This window comes from Motacilla alba, chromosome Z, assembly GCF_015832195.1.
Source record: "Motacilla alba alba isolate MOTALB_02 chromosome Z, Motacilla_alba_V1.0_pri, whole genome shotgun sequence".
Classification (NCBI taxonomy): domain Eukaryota; kingdom Metazoa; phylum Chordata; class Aves; order Passeriformes; family Motacillidae; genus Motacilla; species Motacilla alba.
Window position 1 is genome coordinate 52676089 of NC_052046.1, and position 14894 is coordinate 52690982.

The 14894-nt window shown below is 39.4% G+C and overlaps 1 protein-coding gene across 5 annotated transcripts in view; it reads right to left on the reverse strand.

Annotated features, from left to right (window-relative positions):
- TLE4 (TLE family member 4, transcriptional corepressor) overlaps positions 1-14894 on the reverse strand; it is a 99915-nt gene that overhangs the window by 48768 nt on the left and 36253 nt on the right. For all 5 annotated transcript variants that reach the window (XM_038123691.1, XM_038123693.1, XM_038123692.1 and 2 more), the window contains one exon: positions 11354-11428. In XM_038123691.1, coding sequence (XP_037979619.1) covers positions 11354-11428 — 75 coding nt within the window. The remainder of the gene's footprint in view (positions 1-11353; positions 11429-14894) is intronic.

Here is a 14894-nt window from a genome sequence, read left to right on the forward strand (position 1 = left end):
AACACACGTCAAATAAAGATAACATCTGGCTGCTACTAATGGTATTTTCTTTTCTGTATATTCTTCTAGGCTGTCTAAAGTAAGGAATAAAATAACTATGAAGCCACATGTACACAAATAGGTAAAAAAGATTTGCTGAAGGTTTTTATCTGAGTAACAGTAATTTTTAGAACCACCATTCTGAATGTTGATGCTTAGCTTAATTCTTTTCCCAACACATCTTAAGAGATCAACTTTTAAGTAAAATGTGATAACAAACCCACTAACAAATTAGGTTTGAATGCTCTCTTGTTATAGTCAGCACATTCAAAGCCTATTTTCCTGGAAGAAGTTCAAGTTTTTACTGGATACTTTCCAAGCAGCTTGTATTGCAGTAATCTACCACTTTCCCTCTTACAGACCCTGAGAAGTCACGGCCATTACTCAAACAACCTGAACATACTACTCTAACCTGAAAACATTGGTAATGTTAACAAACTAATGTCTCAAAAAGATATTTTCTCTTTTATACTTTTACACTTGTTCACTACTCATACCTGCAACACTGCTGGGAGAGGACCTCAAAAAATCTGAATCAAACAGTTTCACTGTTTGTTTGAAACGAGTTAAGTGATATGGTTGGTTGCTCAGAGTGAATCATTAGTAAGATAACATACATACAAAACAGAACCCAAGATGAAGAGGAAACAAAGACATAAAAACAATGGCTCAAGAGTACACAATATCAATGTCATTGGCTTGAAAACCAGCAAAGGCAATTCTTTTGCACACACAGTTAAGAGTGTACTTAAGATGATATGAACTTTTATCTGTTGTGCCTGTTCGCACCCCTGACGCGATCTGCACTGTTTGTACTCCCTTTGTACTGTTACTCTCTGCTGGCAGATATTTCAAAAACAAAACCAAACAATTTCTGATGTTATGATACAAGACATCAAAACAGCCCACAAAGAGTCATATAGCAGCTCTTCCAGTGGAATGGTTCTGGAGCTGTATGGATATATATACCATATAGTGGGTTTTCATAAAGAAACAGTGGTACTGATGCAGAGTAGAACAAATTACTACTCTTACTCTTTAAAGGGAGAGTGAGCATTATTATAGTGCCCAGAGAAAAAAGAAATATCCTGATGGGAATCCTACTACAGACCACGATGAAGAGGCAGATGAAATATTCTACGAGCAGCTAGCAGAATTCTCTCAAAATCACAGGCCCTTCCTCTCATAAGGGATTTCAACTTACAAGATATCTACTGGAAATACAACACAACAGAGAGGAAACAGTCCAGGAGGCTCCTCGAGGACAATTTCCTGACACAACAGGGATGAGAGAGACAACCAGGGCTGGTGCCCCACTGAATCTGCTGTTTGTGAACAGACAAGCATTAGTGAGAGAAGTGGTGGTCAGAGGCCATCTTGGCCCAGCCAGCATGGGCTTATGAAAGGCACATCCTCCACATCCTGTGGATGTTGTCTACGTGGACTTTAGTAAAGCTTTTGACACCTTTTCTCATAGCATTCTCTTGGAGAAACTGGCTTCTCATGGCGTGGATGAGTGCACTCTTTGCTGGGTATAAACTAACTGGATGGTTGGGGCCACAGTGCCAGCGAATAGTTACATCAGCTGGCAGCCCAGGGCTCAGTGTTGAAGATAGCTCTGCTGAGCATCCTTACTGACAATCTGGACAAGGGGACGGACTGTCCCCTCAGTCAGCTGGCAGACGACACCACGTTGGGCAGGAGGGCAGGAAGGCTCTGCTGAGGGTTCTTGAGGGATCAGTGAGCCAAGGCTAATGTCATAAGATTCAACAAGACCAAGTCACGAGAGCCCTATGCAGTGCTACAGGCTGGAGGCAGAGTGGCTGGAGACCTGACTGGTGGAAAAAAAACTGGAAGTGCTGGCTGACAGCAGCAGTGAACATGAGGCAGCAGTGTGTCCAGGTGGCCAGGAAGGTCAATGGCATCCTGGCTTTTATCAGCAATAGTGTGGCCAGCAGGACCAGGGAGCGCATCATTGCCCTGTACTCCCACTGGTGAGGTCACACCTGGAGTTCTGTGTCCAGTCCTGGGCCCCATAATTCAGGGAAGACATTGAGGGGCTGGAGTGTGTCCACAGAAGGACAACAGAGAAAGTGAAAGGGTCCAGAACACAAGTCCGGTGAGGAGTGGCTAAGGCAGCTGGGGCTGTCTGGACAGGAGAAAAGGAGACTCAGGAGACATTATCACTGTCTGCAACAGCCTGAGAGGAGGTTCTAGTGCAGTGGGAGCCAGTCTCTTTTACCAGGCAACTAGTTATTGGATGAGAGGAAATGGCCTCAAGTTGTGCCAGAGGAGGTTTAGATTGGATATTAGGAAAAACCTCTTCACTGAAAACATGGTCTTGCATCAGAACAGGCTGCCCAGGGAGGTGGTGGAACCACCATACCTGGGGAAGCACTCAGAAAAGCTTCTGGATGTGGCACCTGGAAACATGGTTTAATTGTGAACACAGTGGTGCTGGTCTGATGGTTGGATTCAATGATCTTAGAAGTCTTTTCCAACATAAAAAACTTCTGTGATTCTATGAAATGTATCAGCAATTAGTGGAAACTCTAAGTGTTCAGATGCAACTGATCTACTGGAAAATTTGCATGTGTCTCTTCACAAAGGGAAATGAATACAGACCTTATAAATCTAGGATTAAGAATGAAAAATTATGAAAAAGGAGAGAGAATAAGGAGCAGACTAGTAATAATAATAAGGATATTAATAACGGTTTTTCCTTTTTTTCCTAAGGATCAAATGCCATGCTACTTGCTCTCTAAGATTCAGCAATTTATGTCTTTAAGGATGCTGATTCCACAGAAGGAAAGCAAGCTCTACTAAAGGGGGGGGGAGGAAAAAAATCAATAGCTGTCATTAATCAGAAGAGGAGCATTTAGAGCTCCTACATAAATAACAAAGAAACCATCAGAATCGTATCTCTACAAATTGCTTCAAAGATCTTTTAAGTGATCTAGGAACAAAAAGTCATCTCCCAAATCATATTGTGGGATGAAAGGCAATACATGCAGAGCACATTTCCGTTCTTAATCATATATATGGGAACATCTGTCAGGATACATATTTCACCATTTGTCCTTCCTTCCACTCTAATGACTATTTTTCACCCAGCGAAACAGCACAGATAGAGGACAAAAAATTAATACAACCTACTAACAAATAAAAGATTCATGGCCAAAAATTGGACATAATCTTATAGAGGGAAAAACTTAGTCCTCTGCAAAAGGCTAAGTTCACCTTCCCACGGTATTAGAGTCCAGTAGTTCCTTCTTCTGATTGCAGGACTTCACCTCAATTTCACACTGGAGGTGGAGGGAGGAAGAATTAAACTCTTCAAAATCACTTTCAATTATCATTTGATGAAGGGCAGAAATTCCCACATTAATCACACAACTTAAAACTCTCTTATTCCTTCTCCCCCATCAATTTCTATTTAAGATAAAGAAAATCCACATCTGCCAGAGAAGGCAGAAAGCACAAATTGTAAGCTAAGGGCCATGCCATGAGGAGTGCCAGTGGTGTGATATGTGCTTTGACATATCAAACCTCTGCTTCAAAACCTTTTCACACAGACCAGTGCAAAAAATAACAACGGCAGCAAATCTGTGCTTTCTGCTATGTATAACAGATACTAAAATTAATCTCTGGCTAAGTAGGTGCACACTAGTTCAGGTACCTTATTTACCTATCCATAGACACTGGGAAGAGATTTTTTTTTCTCCTCTGGACTAATAGTAAAAAGACAGCATCTCTGTTGGGACTTTGTAAATTTTGGTCCTTTCCTTTAAAAATGAAAGCAGCATCTGTGCTTTTCCCAGAAGACTTCTAAATAATCTTATAGGGTCACCACAGGAAATAGTTTCTGAACCTTGGGCTAAAAAGTGAAAAAGTTACCATCTGAGATGTATCACAAATCAAACAATAAAAGCTAGAAGTTAAGCAATGGCACTGGTCACAGAGAGATTCAAGTGGCTAAATCTATACACAGTTCTATTACCAAGGCTTTTAAATGTGGCAACTATAATTCACTTCTAAGATTCCTCACAAGTATGGTTTTAGAGCCATGTAATATCAATATAAAACAGATGCATGTTATGCATCTCACAGATATATTTCTCTAATGCATCTTATCAAGTGAATTCTTACCAAGTCAAATTCTACATTCCAATTACTGAGAAGCAGAGATTCCTTAACTCTAAGTGCTAACACCATGCTTCTTCATGCTTACAGCACACATCATGTTGGATTTCAGCCAGTTGTCTTTCCTTGAGACAAAAACCTGGATTGCACAGGCTGATCCATTCTTTCCAACCCATTCCGTGTCTTTAAAGATGGCCATGTCTCGTGCAGCTGTGGTCCTGTGCAGAGGACTGTATTGCCTGCTCTTCCCAGAGGTGTCACAACACATGGATACCATTACCTCTCTCCAAGCAGATTTCACTGTGAGATGTAGTGTTTGGCCTCTTTAATGTAGTGCCCATTAGCCATGTAACTGAAACTTAAAGTGAATTATTTTGCTTTAGTGCAGTTTCCTAGTTACAGTAGCTTTGATAAAGGAAGGTCTTAACAAGGATCAAATCACCTGGATTTAAGCTGCAGCCCCAAGACTGTGGAAGGACCACTTGTTCTTTTTGCCTTAGCCTCTTTAAAAAGTATAACAGGGAAAGCAGTAGAGCCCTGTTCCACAAACAATCCTTGAGTTAGTTCATCAGTGTTTGTGATGCATTCATATGCCCAAGGACATGACTGTGAAGAATTCAGCAAGCAATAAGCAAGTAACTGTCTTGCTAATAAAAATCAAACGTTCTGAAATATCAGACAGTGTAAGACCTCCTAAATTCCTTCATCATTGATGGACTTTACATGTTGAAATACTCTACTTATGCAGTTCTTTAGTGTCCATCCCAGTTAAGCACTAGAGCCCCTTCTCTGGTCCTACATTTAAGACTGAAGACATGATAAGTACTACTCACCCACCTGGAGCAATGCAAACATTTACCTGACCCGCTCTACAATACAGTCCTGGTCCTCCCTCACTCATTGCTGTAGGCAGCAGCCTACAAAGTGTGGGTGGGAAGAAGTCCAGGTGGCAAATATATGACCTTTTTTAGGGGTGGTGTTGGAACTCCTGTAGTGTGAAACCATGATATAATAGCGCCTTTCTTTAGGCCGTACAGTAAGGATACCTATTTAAATAGACAGCATTGTCACTGAGTACATAAACATTGCTGATTTCACACTCAACTGGTTTTGGAAAATCCCTGTCTTTATAATACTTTAAAACCTAACAGACAGACTTCTTTTTTCCAGAAAACTAATATAGGCATGCACAGCATATAATAGACCAAGATGGAACACAACACATCTGTATATGGTTGGCAACAGCTTCCACTTACTGGACTACAGACCCCGCTGGCAATACTGTCTGATTTCTACCGTGTATGAAGTGAAACCACACAAATATAAGTAATAAATAAAATATTGCATATGTTCACGTTCCGGAATATCACAAAAATTCTCCACAAGACTCTTCATATCTCCACTGATTAACCCTGATTTAAAAAACAAGATACAGTGGTCACACAGCTTTGATACTAGCTTGTGTAAAACCTTGAGAAACATGGAGGCCAATGTCAGCTCTTCTGACTGATGAGATCGAACGTGCGAGCCACAACGCTCGTGTCATATGTGTTTAGTTAAGCAGAACGAGCAAAGGCCTCTGGCACCAGCATATTGGCAGTGAGACGCTGTAAATGGTCAGCACTTCACACTGCAACGCCCCTGACTGCTCATATAGTGATAGACCAATATAAATTCAACCAGCTACCACAGCTACTGAAAATAGGACAAAAAGCAGAAGACAGTGGCAGCCCACTTGATGTGTAGCAGCAGTATTTAAAATCTATCATTGGCACTATGGAACCTGAAAATTATTTATATTCTAATTAATTCCCTCAAAAATCCCTAAAAACATAATATTCAGTTTCTTTAAATGAAAACACTGCATACAGAGGAGATTTATTTAAATCAGACCTCACCTTCAAGGCTCTCTCTGAGGCTGGCACATGGGAATAAAGGAACAAGATGATAAATTCCTCAAAAACACCTCTTTGCAACCAAAAAACAGGGTGTCTTTAGCTTAGCCAGACTTCAGGTAAATAATTCAAAACCAAAAGTGCTCTCCCAAAAGCCTTCTACAAATCAATTTCAATCTCTACACAGGATCAAAATATTTGCAGGAGCATATCACTGTTCAATAAAAAATCAGCAAACAAGAGTAATTAAATGGGGAGCAATGAATTTAAACATTTCTTTAGGGTACACAAATAAATATAATTTGAAGCATATAGCTATTCAGTCAACCTCTGCTGTCCCACTTTGACAACCTGTGTACAATATACCACAGACCACCAACTTGTTTTAGAGTTTAAGCTTCAACCACTGCTTATCACACCTTGAATGAGCAATACAGAAGGGCTGGAGAAAGAAAGACGTGACTATTGTCCCCATGCTACAACACATTTGTTCTAACTGCCCTCGCTCATCCTCCCTGACACCACCATTTCTAAATGCACACACCTGGGCAGGAACAACTTTTCCATAGAAACTGTGTGTACTGGTTCAAGCAGAAAACCCTCACTCCTCCTCACAGCACCTGCACACACGTGAGCCTGAAACAAGCCACCCTCTGAGACGAGCAGAAGATGTTTCTGCATGTTAAGCAGCATTTGGCATCTGCAGCCCTAGACAAGGTGGCACAGCAAACATGGCAGGCACAGAGGCCAGCTCTTCATTTCAAGTTGTGTGTACTCATCTGCACCACACTGCTTTCAGAGGCTTCCGTGCCTATTTTGTTGTTCTCCAGAGCTGTAAAACAATCACTCTCTTGAAAGCAAACAAAAATTACAGACCTTTTGAGATGGGTCAAGCAAGCACCTTGGCCTCAAATACAGGGTAGAAATGGTCACAAACAGTGCATTTAAGAAGAAACCTTTTAACATAGTAATTATATGTGACAAGACAGAAGGAGTCCTTTTTTTTTAGTAACTGCTATTTGCTTATTTTTAAGAAGATAATAAAAGTAGCATGATAAAACAAAATGCTTAAAAATTAAACCAAAGCCTCTCTTTTATCACTCAGATGCATAGAATGGTAAAGAAAAATAATTATTTCAATAATTTTCTTAGTAATACACATAATATTTAAATAGATTTAATAGTGCTGCTCCAAACCAATGAATTATGAGTTTAAAACCTATTAAAATGTAATGTTTTTTTTCCTGAGCTGAGGGGAGAGAGATTTAAATTCACTGAATTTTAATATTTCAGCTTGAGCTGCAGGAGGTAGAGAAAGTCCAAATGAACTATTCCATCAGCACCATTCAAGCATGAACATTTTAATCAGTTTTACTTCCTTGGAGTTCTCCAACACAGTTTACGCTGTCATTCTGAAAGCACTTAACACAGAGGGTGTGAAAAACCACCAAGGCTTGTTATTGCCTTCACAATTGATGGCAAATAATTTTGCAGACTTCCTATCATTAAAATGTCACTGCTAAAAATTGAGGTTCAGCATTTCTTGTGCTAAACTGCATTTTCTTTGAACACCATCACATACCTGTTCTTAAGTTTTTGGTACATTTATCTCTCTCCTGTGATAAGCAGGCACACAAGCCTTCATTTCTGCCTTACTACACAACTGCAGTTGAAAAAATACTATTTTAAACAGATAAAATTCCTAAAAAGTTACGAGTTAATTCCCTGGCTCCCTTATTATAATGTAGCCACACTCAAACAGCATGTTCCAATTGTATAGTATAGTATAATGGATTAAAGAAAACAAATCCCAACATTTTAAGAAAGTTAGACAACTCAATTTATTAATACAGGAAATGAAAACATCATTCTTAATTAGATCATATTACTGATTTAAGGCTATGATTTGTGTGCTGTTCCAACAGTGCAATCTTGCAGATTCTAATGTAAAAACAAGGCAGCACGACACATGACAAGATCAACACTGCTCATCGTGGAACACCCTGCCTGGAAAATAGCTCTGGATGTGCACTACAGACTGCCCTGAGCAAGAATGCTGCAACACACCGCCCATGGCAAACACCAGAGGTAGACCCTGGATGCCTGCAGATTTACAGTCCTCCTGCAGCATGCTTTTGATATACCCAGTTTTGGTTTAGTTTTTCTCACTGCATCTCTCCAGAAGGTGATAGATGATATTTAACTTGTTTGAGCCCATCAACAGTTTTACACTGAACATGACCTGTGAAAGAAGTCATTATAACTCTGTTTCATTCCATTAAACATAACTAGTTTATTGTCAGGAGGACAGGCAGTCTCTCCGGGTTCTGGGCTCACTTCAGTATTTTGCATTTAAACTGCATGGATCAGTGATTTGGTTCATTTACCAATGAAGATAGAATAATATTGCAAAGTTAAAAGGTGCTTCATCAGATTCCATTAAATCAGAGCAGATTCATACAAAAATATATACACGTGAAACACAAAGAGAGATAGGATCTGTGCACCTTCAATTCTTTCCTTGTGCCACACTCCATTCTGGTAGCACGCATTTTTAACTCAAGGCCAGAGTTGCTCTGTTCAAACCAAGAGAGTTTAGCACAAGTTAGGTGAACCAAACAGGATGCCCGCAAAACAAAGAGACACCTAAGCTACATCCTCATTTCAAAAACTCCAAATATTGCTTCTGTTTTTGTCTGATACACAGTTCAGTGGGTTAAACAAACACTGAAAGTTTTTAAAATACCATAGGGTTAAAAGAACACAAACCCTGCCAGACTTACTAAACAGAAAAATAACATAAGACAACATAATCAGATACATAAAAAAACATGATTTCCAATTATGTTCTTTGTTTTATTTTTATTGGTATTCACGTTACAAAGTATGACAAGCCTTTTCTAGCCCCATGCTACATTTTCAGACTTTAAGTCTCTTTAAGTGCAGACATAACACTGTTGTAGGATTCTTGCAACATGATCCTAAGCTTATTAGATAACTTGTGCTCCTGTTTATTCCATTTTTAAAAAATTAATCACTAAAAGACTGCATGAGATTATTTATCTATAAACCTAATGAGCACTCAATTTCAGTCTGTATTGCTCCTGTTTTTCTAAAATTAAAGAGGAACACAGAGTATTTCCTAAGTCAACATAAAACAGCTGAGTGAAAAAAGGCAGGTAAAAATCAGGCTTGTGAGGGAGGCAAGGGCTGGCCGACTTTAATGCACAAACCCAAAGTCTGAGAGTTTAGAGAAGTTTGAGACAATAGAATTTCAGATGGCATGAAAAGACAAATGCAGACAGGAAGAGAAAAGAAAATTCACTTCTGTCTGGTGGGGGAAGACCAAGAGAATTACTGCCAGGCTCCCAGACAAGTGTCTCATCTGTTTATTTTTATTCTGTGTGGTTTAGTGGTTCATGAAAGCAGGACAAATTTAAATAACTAGTGTGATGGCCAGTATCTGTAACATCACACACTTTACACTTGCTTCCTTTACTAGAAATCAAATTTATTTTTGCAGTATCTCTAATGCAAACAAAGGTGAATGGCAAAAATGTGCACAGGTAGGCTGTGAAGTATGAGTGTGCACGTACACACAAAACCTACACATGCACATATACACACATGCTACAAATGCACATGCAGCATACACATATAAAAGCCTTAACAAAGAAGCCAACCTTTAGCTACTTACTTTATGCAAAGAATGTTAATAAAAGGCAATATTTTTGGTTAGGTAATGAAAACTAATTGGGAAATTATTCATTTCCCACTCTCCCCACTGGAGCATAATAGACATACAACAAATGTTATTCATGATTCTACACGATGCGCTCTGATTCACCCCCTTCTTTCTAACAGGCACTTCAGAGGAAATAAGGGTTACTCTTTTCCATTTATAATTTCTAATTGACTACCAGTGCTTTCTTGTGGTCAGAGGTATACAAAATAGAGCCAGAAATAGCCTATTAAAAACAAGCTACAATCAAACCGCTGCTCTAAACTACTGTCAGCAATGATCAGAAAGTCCTGATTTCCTTGTTAAAAGACAGAGGCATAATTGAAGCCATATCTTCACTTCAGATTGATTATTCAGCGACCCTTATCCACATCTTCATTCAGCAATTTGAATTTTAATGAAAGTAAATGGAATAATTAGCATTTCAAAGTGTGTTTGATACACTGAATAAAAAGAGAAAAATACTTTTATGTTTAATCTATACACAAAAGAAAAAGCATTTGGGAGGATGCAGAAGATACGAAGTACAGTTGTAGTGTCTTCATTAGAATAACTAAAACAACTTCTTGCTTCAGCTGCATAATTATACAAGAGAATAATGTGTTATTAAGCTATGACTTCTCACCTTTATTTTATGTAGTGTGAACAGCCAGAGTTTTCACTGTTATGTCTCTTCTCCAGTTATAAAATACAAACACTGTGGCTGCCCACACCTATAAAATCTCCGTACTGGGCTAATACCACTGTCAGCAAAGGTTTTACAAGAGGGGCTCCTTGCGCCTGTATTTATAGATGACTAAGAGCAGTACACCTATAAGCACAGTGGGGATGAGTTTGTCTGCTGCCTATCTTGGCTGTATGTTTGCGTATTTTGGTCTTAGTGGGTGTGTTTTGGTTCGTTGGTTTGGTGTGTGGGTCCTTTTTTTTTTTTGTTTTTTTAAAACAACAGCTATTTTTTAATGTAAAAATAAAAAGTGTCTTGAGTCTTGAACCAACACGCAGAAAAAGATGTGGGCAGCAAAGATGGGGTAAAAAAGTCTATCATATCAAGGGTACCTGTTACCATGGCTGCAGAAGCAGACTGGCAGGTGGTATGCAAAGGAAACAATGTTACTAAATAGAATAGAACAAAAAAAAAAAAAAAAAAAAAAAAACAAAAACCAAAAAAACCCCAAAAACCAAAACAAACAAACAAACAAAAACCCCCACACCAAAACAAAAACAAAAACAAACAAAAAACAAAACAGGAAAAAACAAATACTGAGCCTGCTTTGGCTCTGTACTCTCTGAGTTTGCTAGATTACTATAATGTCCTCTGGACACAACACAGACATTAATTACCCCATTAGTCTTCTTCACACAGTGCAAGCAAAAGTCTTCAGGTAGTAACCAGCTTTTATGAAGGTCAAGCTACTGAACTTCACCACTGCCCACAACTTTTGCCCACCTGATGGAAATGAGTTCATGCAAGAGAGAAAGAAAAAGAAAAGCTATTTACAAGCACTATCAGAGCTAAAATGGAAAGACCACATACCCCAATGATTGCGTTCAGTTCTGCCATGGTCACTTGTTTGGCACGCTCCACAGCCTGCACCACTTGTTGCTGGTGCTATAAATGAAGATCAGAAACAGAATAAAATTATTTGTTTTCTAAATTATTAAGCACAGATTCTTACTTTTACTGTTCTTATTTGCTTTTCTAAGACATGCAGGATCGGAAGTAGCTGTTCCCTAACAGTCACATTCTGTGTTGATAAGCAAAAATATATAGGCAAGGGGAGGATTTTTATCTTTATGCCATTACATGCTGGGAATTACACCTTTGTTTCCCAAAGAGCTCTTGGGAGCTCTTGGGAGCCACAACCTGGCTAAATGGGAAAGTGTCTTCCTTTTGTTCATCATCACAGTGTGCTTTTGAATTTAAATGCTGTCTTCCAATGTAAGCCTCTTTCCTTACAGCCAGGAAACCTTAGGAAAAAACCCACCCAGTTTTTTATCTTTTCAACAAGCACACGGCAACCACATCACTGAAGAATACACAGACTCTCCTCCTAGGTACATTTCAAAGCAGCCCAACCATAAGAAAAAAATTTAAAATGACATTCACAAATCTGTCAAACATGTGAAAGAGAACTAATTATTTCAATTCAGAACGTGTAAATTTTAATAGCTTTTAGAAGTCCATCAAAAACACATGGTCTAATTAACAACACAGTTTACAAGCTCCAGTGGTTGTATCAGTTTGAGTGATACTGTATTCCTGCACTAAATTCAAAACTGCTGTATGTTGAAAGCTGACTTGTATTTATTTGAAAACATCAACTACAAACAAAATAAGGTTCTCATCTTGCAACCAGATCCATGGCTGTTCAGGCCTCCCCCAGTGGCAAATTAATCTTCACAGGCAGCCTCGCAGAATCAGCATGACACAGAACAAATAGGTGCAAGGAGGGGTCATGGAGAACTGCGAGTAGGTTGTGTGATCTGCACTGAGAGTGAGACATTGTTGATTTACAGCCACAGGTTGAACAGAAAAAAGAGGGAGGTCCTGACAACCTGGAGATGTGCAAAAACTGTAACAATGAAACATCAGCTTTGCATCAAAACCAACATCCAGATGTTCACTGGCACAAAGTTCAAGGAAAAGGTTGAGAAGGTCCCTTTAAAGATTCAAGTTCACCCTCCCATGGCTGTGTATATGGGCAGAACAGAGCCAAGGCTCAAGACCATCTTGTACAGCAACTCCTTCTGTGCATCCTCAGCAGAAGCAAGAAGTTGCATAAAATAAAACAAGGACCCAAATCATCAAGAGCACCTCCAACACAAGAGTTAGGTGAAGAGCTTTGAGACTCCCCAGGGAGCACCCTAAGCCCCACTGCAGGAGGGGCTTAAAAGAGAGGGGCTGTAAAACAGGGTGCCGCTACTTCAGGGGCTTGGCAGGCTCATATTTCACAATTCCCAGTGCAACACACAAACAAAAACAGCATTTTCACTTACAAGCCCTCTTGTGTAAAAGTACTCAGGGCAAGGAAAAACAAACCTAAAAATCCACTCATAACTGTATGTCCTGGTTTTGGCCTATACAGAGTTATTTTTATGCAGCAGCCACGAGGTTTGGGTGTGTCTGGGCCGTTCTATACCACTGCACCTCATTGCTTCAGGGCAAAAATAAGGGATTCTTGGGCTTCCAGAAGAAATGGCTTTTGGTCCAGGAAAGCATGGCAGCTGGAGGGTCTGTCTTTCATTGGTTTTTGGTCCTGTGCTTGGTGAGCAATTTTGCTTGTACATCAGCCTCTCTCTGTACATTTTTGTATTAACACTGTTGCTGTTACTGTCTGTTTTCTTATATCATGGCTGTTTCCAGTAATTTGTTCTTATCTCAACCCATAATCTCGGACTTTTTTCTCTCATAGAGGAAGGTGGTAGGGGAAGTGGCTGCATGGTTTTCTTCTTAGTGGGAAAACTAAACTGGGGAGTGCCATTCCTAACCAATGATACTAAGAAATTCTGATCCCAACTAAGAAAAACAGATAAATGCAAGTAATGAAGGTCATAATTTACAAACATAATTACATAATTTACATTTTCTCTTCCTGGAAGGAAGGAAATGGTTTTAGAGTTTGTTTGTTTTTAAGCAAATGAAGGAAATGACTGGAGACCACTTAGAATACTGCTACTTTTTAGGTGTAAACAGAATCACAGAAGTTCCATTCAGAGTTTTGTAAAACTACACTGCCAGTATAAACCAAATCTGTCCAATCTGTCTTATAAGAAGACAATGTAAAGACTAAAAAGCAGGTTGAACATCAGCAAACAATCTTCTTGGTATTCAAGAAAAAGAATTTAAAAATTAAAAATCCAGCGCACCCCTGCCACAGATACCAGAAAAAAAGGAAATTATGATATTCAAGCACCGAATTCCTGATACTGTGTTATCAGCTCCAGGTTATCACTTGCTAAGGATAGGTACAGCCTTCATTGAATATACAGCTGCAAGCCTGATGGCCCACGACTCTGTATGTCAACAGGGCAATAGAAAAAATTACACCATTATTTCCTGATATAAGTCATCCACACCATGGAATTTATAATGAATTCATTGGAAAAAAAAACAAACAAAAGAACAAAGCAGAGATTTTAAAGTATTTACACTCTTTTAAATAAAAGCATTAACTGAGAAGTTAATAGTCATCTTCCTTTTCCTACCACAGGCAATGCTTTTTGCCCTGAGGTAAAGAAAGCTCTTGTACATATGAGTGTTCTATTCCAACATCAATTTACTTAAATCCTGCTCCCAGGAGAAGAAAAAACTTCTAAGGCATCTACAAAAGCTGGCATAAACCTATCAAAATTATTGTAGAAATTACTTCAATTGGCATCCAGGATTTGGAAAATAAGTCAACTCCATAAAAGTTAAGAGTATTTTCTGTTCCCTTACAGCAAACACATATAAAATAGCTCTCAGAAGAATTTGGGGAAAATGTTATTTCATTCTTAGGCCAGAGGAAGAGAAGGTGCAAGGATGGACTACCAAAACCCCACTTTCAGATTTCTGCCAGAGCAGTCACACAATCCATCTTTCATTGATTTTAATAGGTTTGGGATCAAGACTTCAGAGACAGGAGAAAACCCAAGGGCCTAGTAACACTGAACCTAAATTAGGTACAGTAGAGACTATTAAAACTCTCCTATTGCTAGCTGTTTTAACACTGATTTAATCTTCAGTGGCTTTGTATGCAAAAGACTCAAAATAGATGGTCTGTAATTAGCCTTTCCATCACTTCCAGCTCATTGCAGCAACAGAGGAGGCACTTCCTCAGCTCTCAGAAACACCCAAGGTCAAGTGACCCTGGCACTACTTCAAGTTACAGACAAAAACCACACACATGAGTGAAAAAAGGTGCAGGAAAGCCCATGCAGGGTTTTGAAGAGTTGTCTGCTCACAGCCTTTCTGAAACTGGGGTGGGCTGGGGGCTCCATGGTACCAGCCATGGCCCCAGAAACAGGTGAGGATCTCTACACCTAAAGAAGGAGCCCAGCTGCGTCCAGGGACTCACTGCAACCCAAAACCAAGG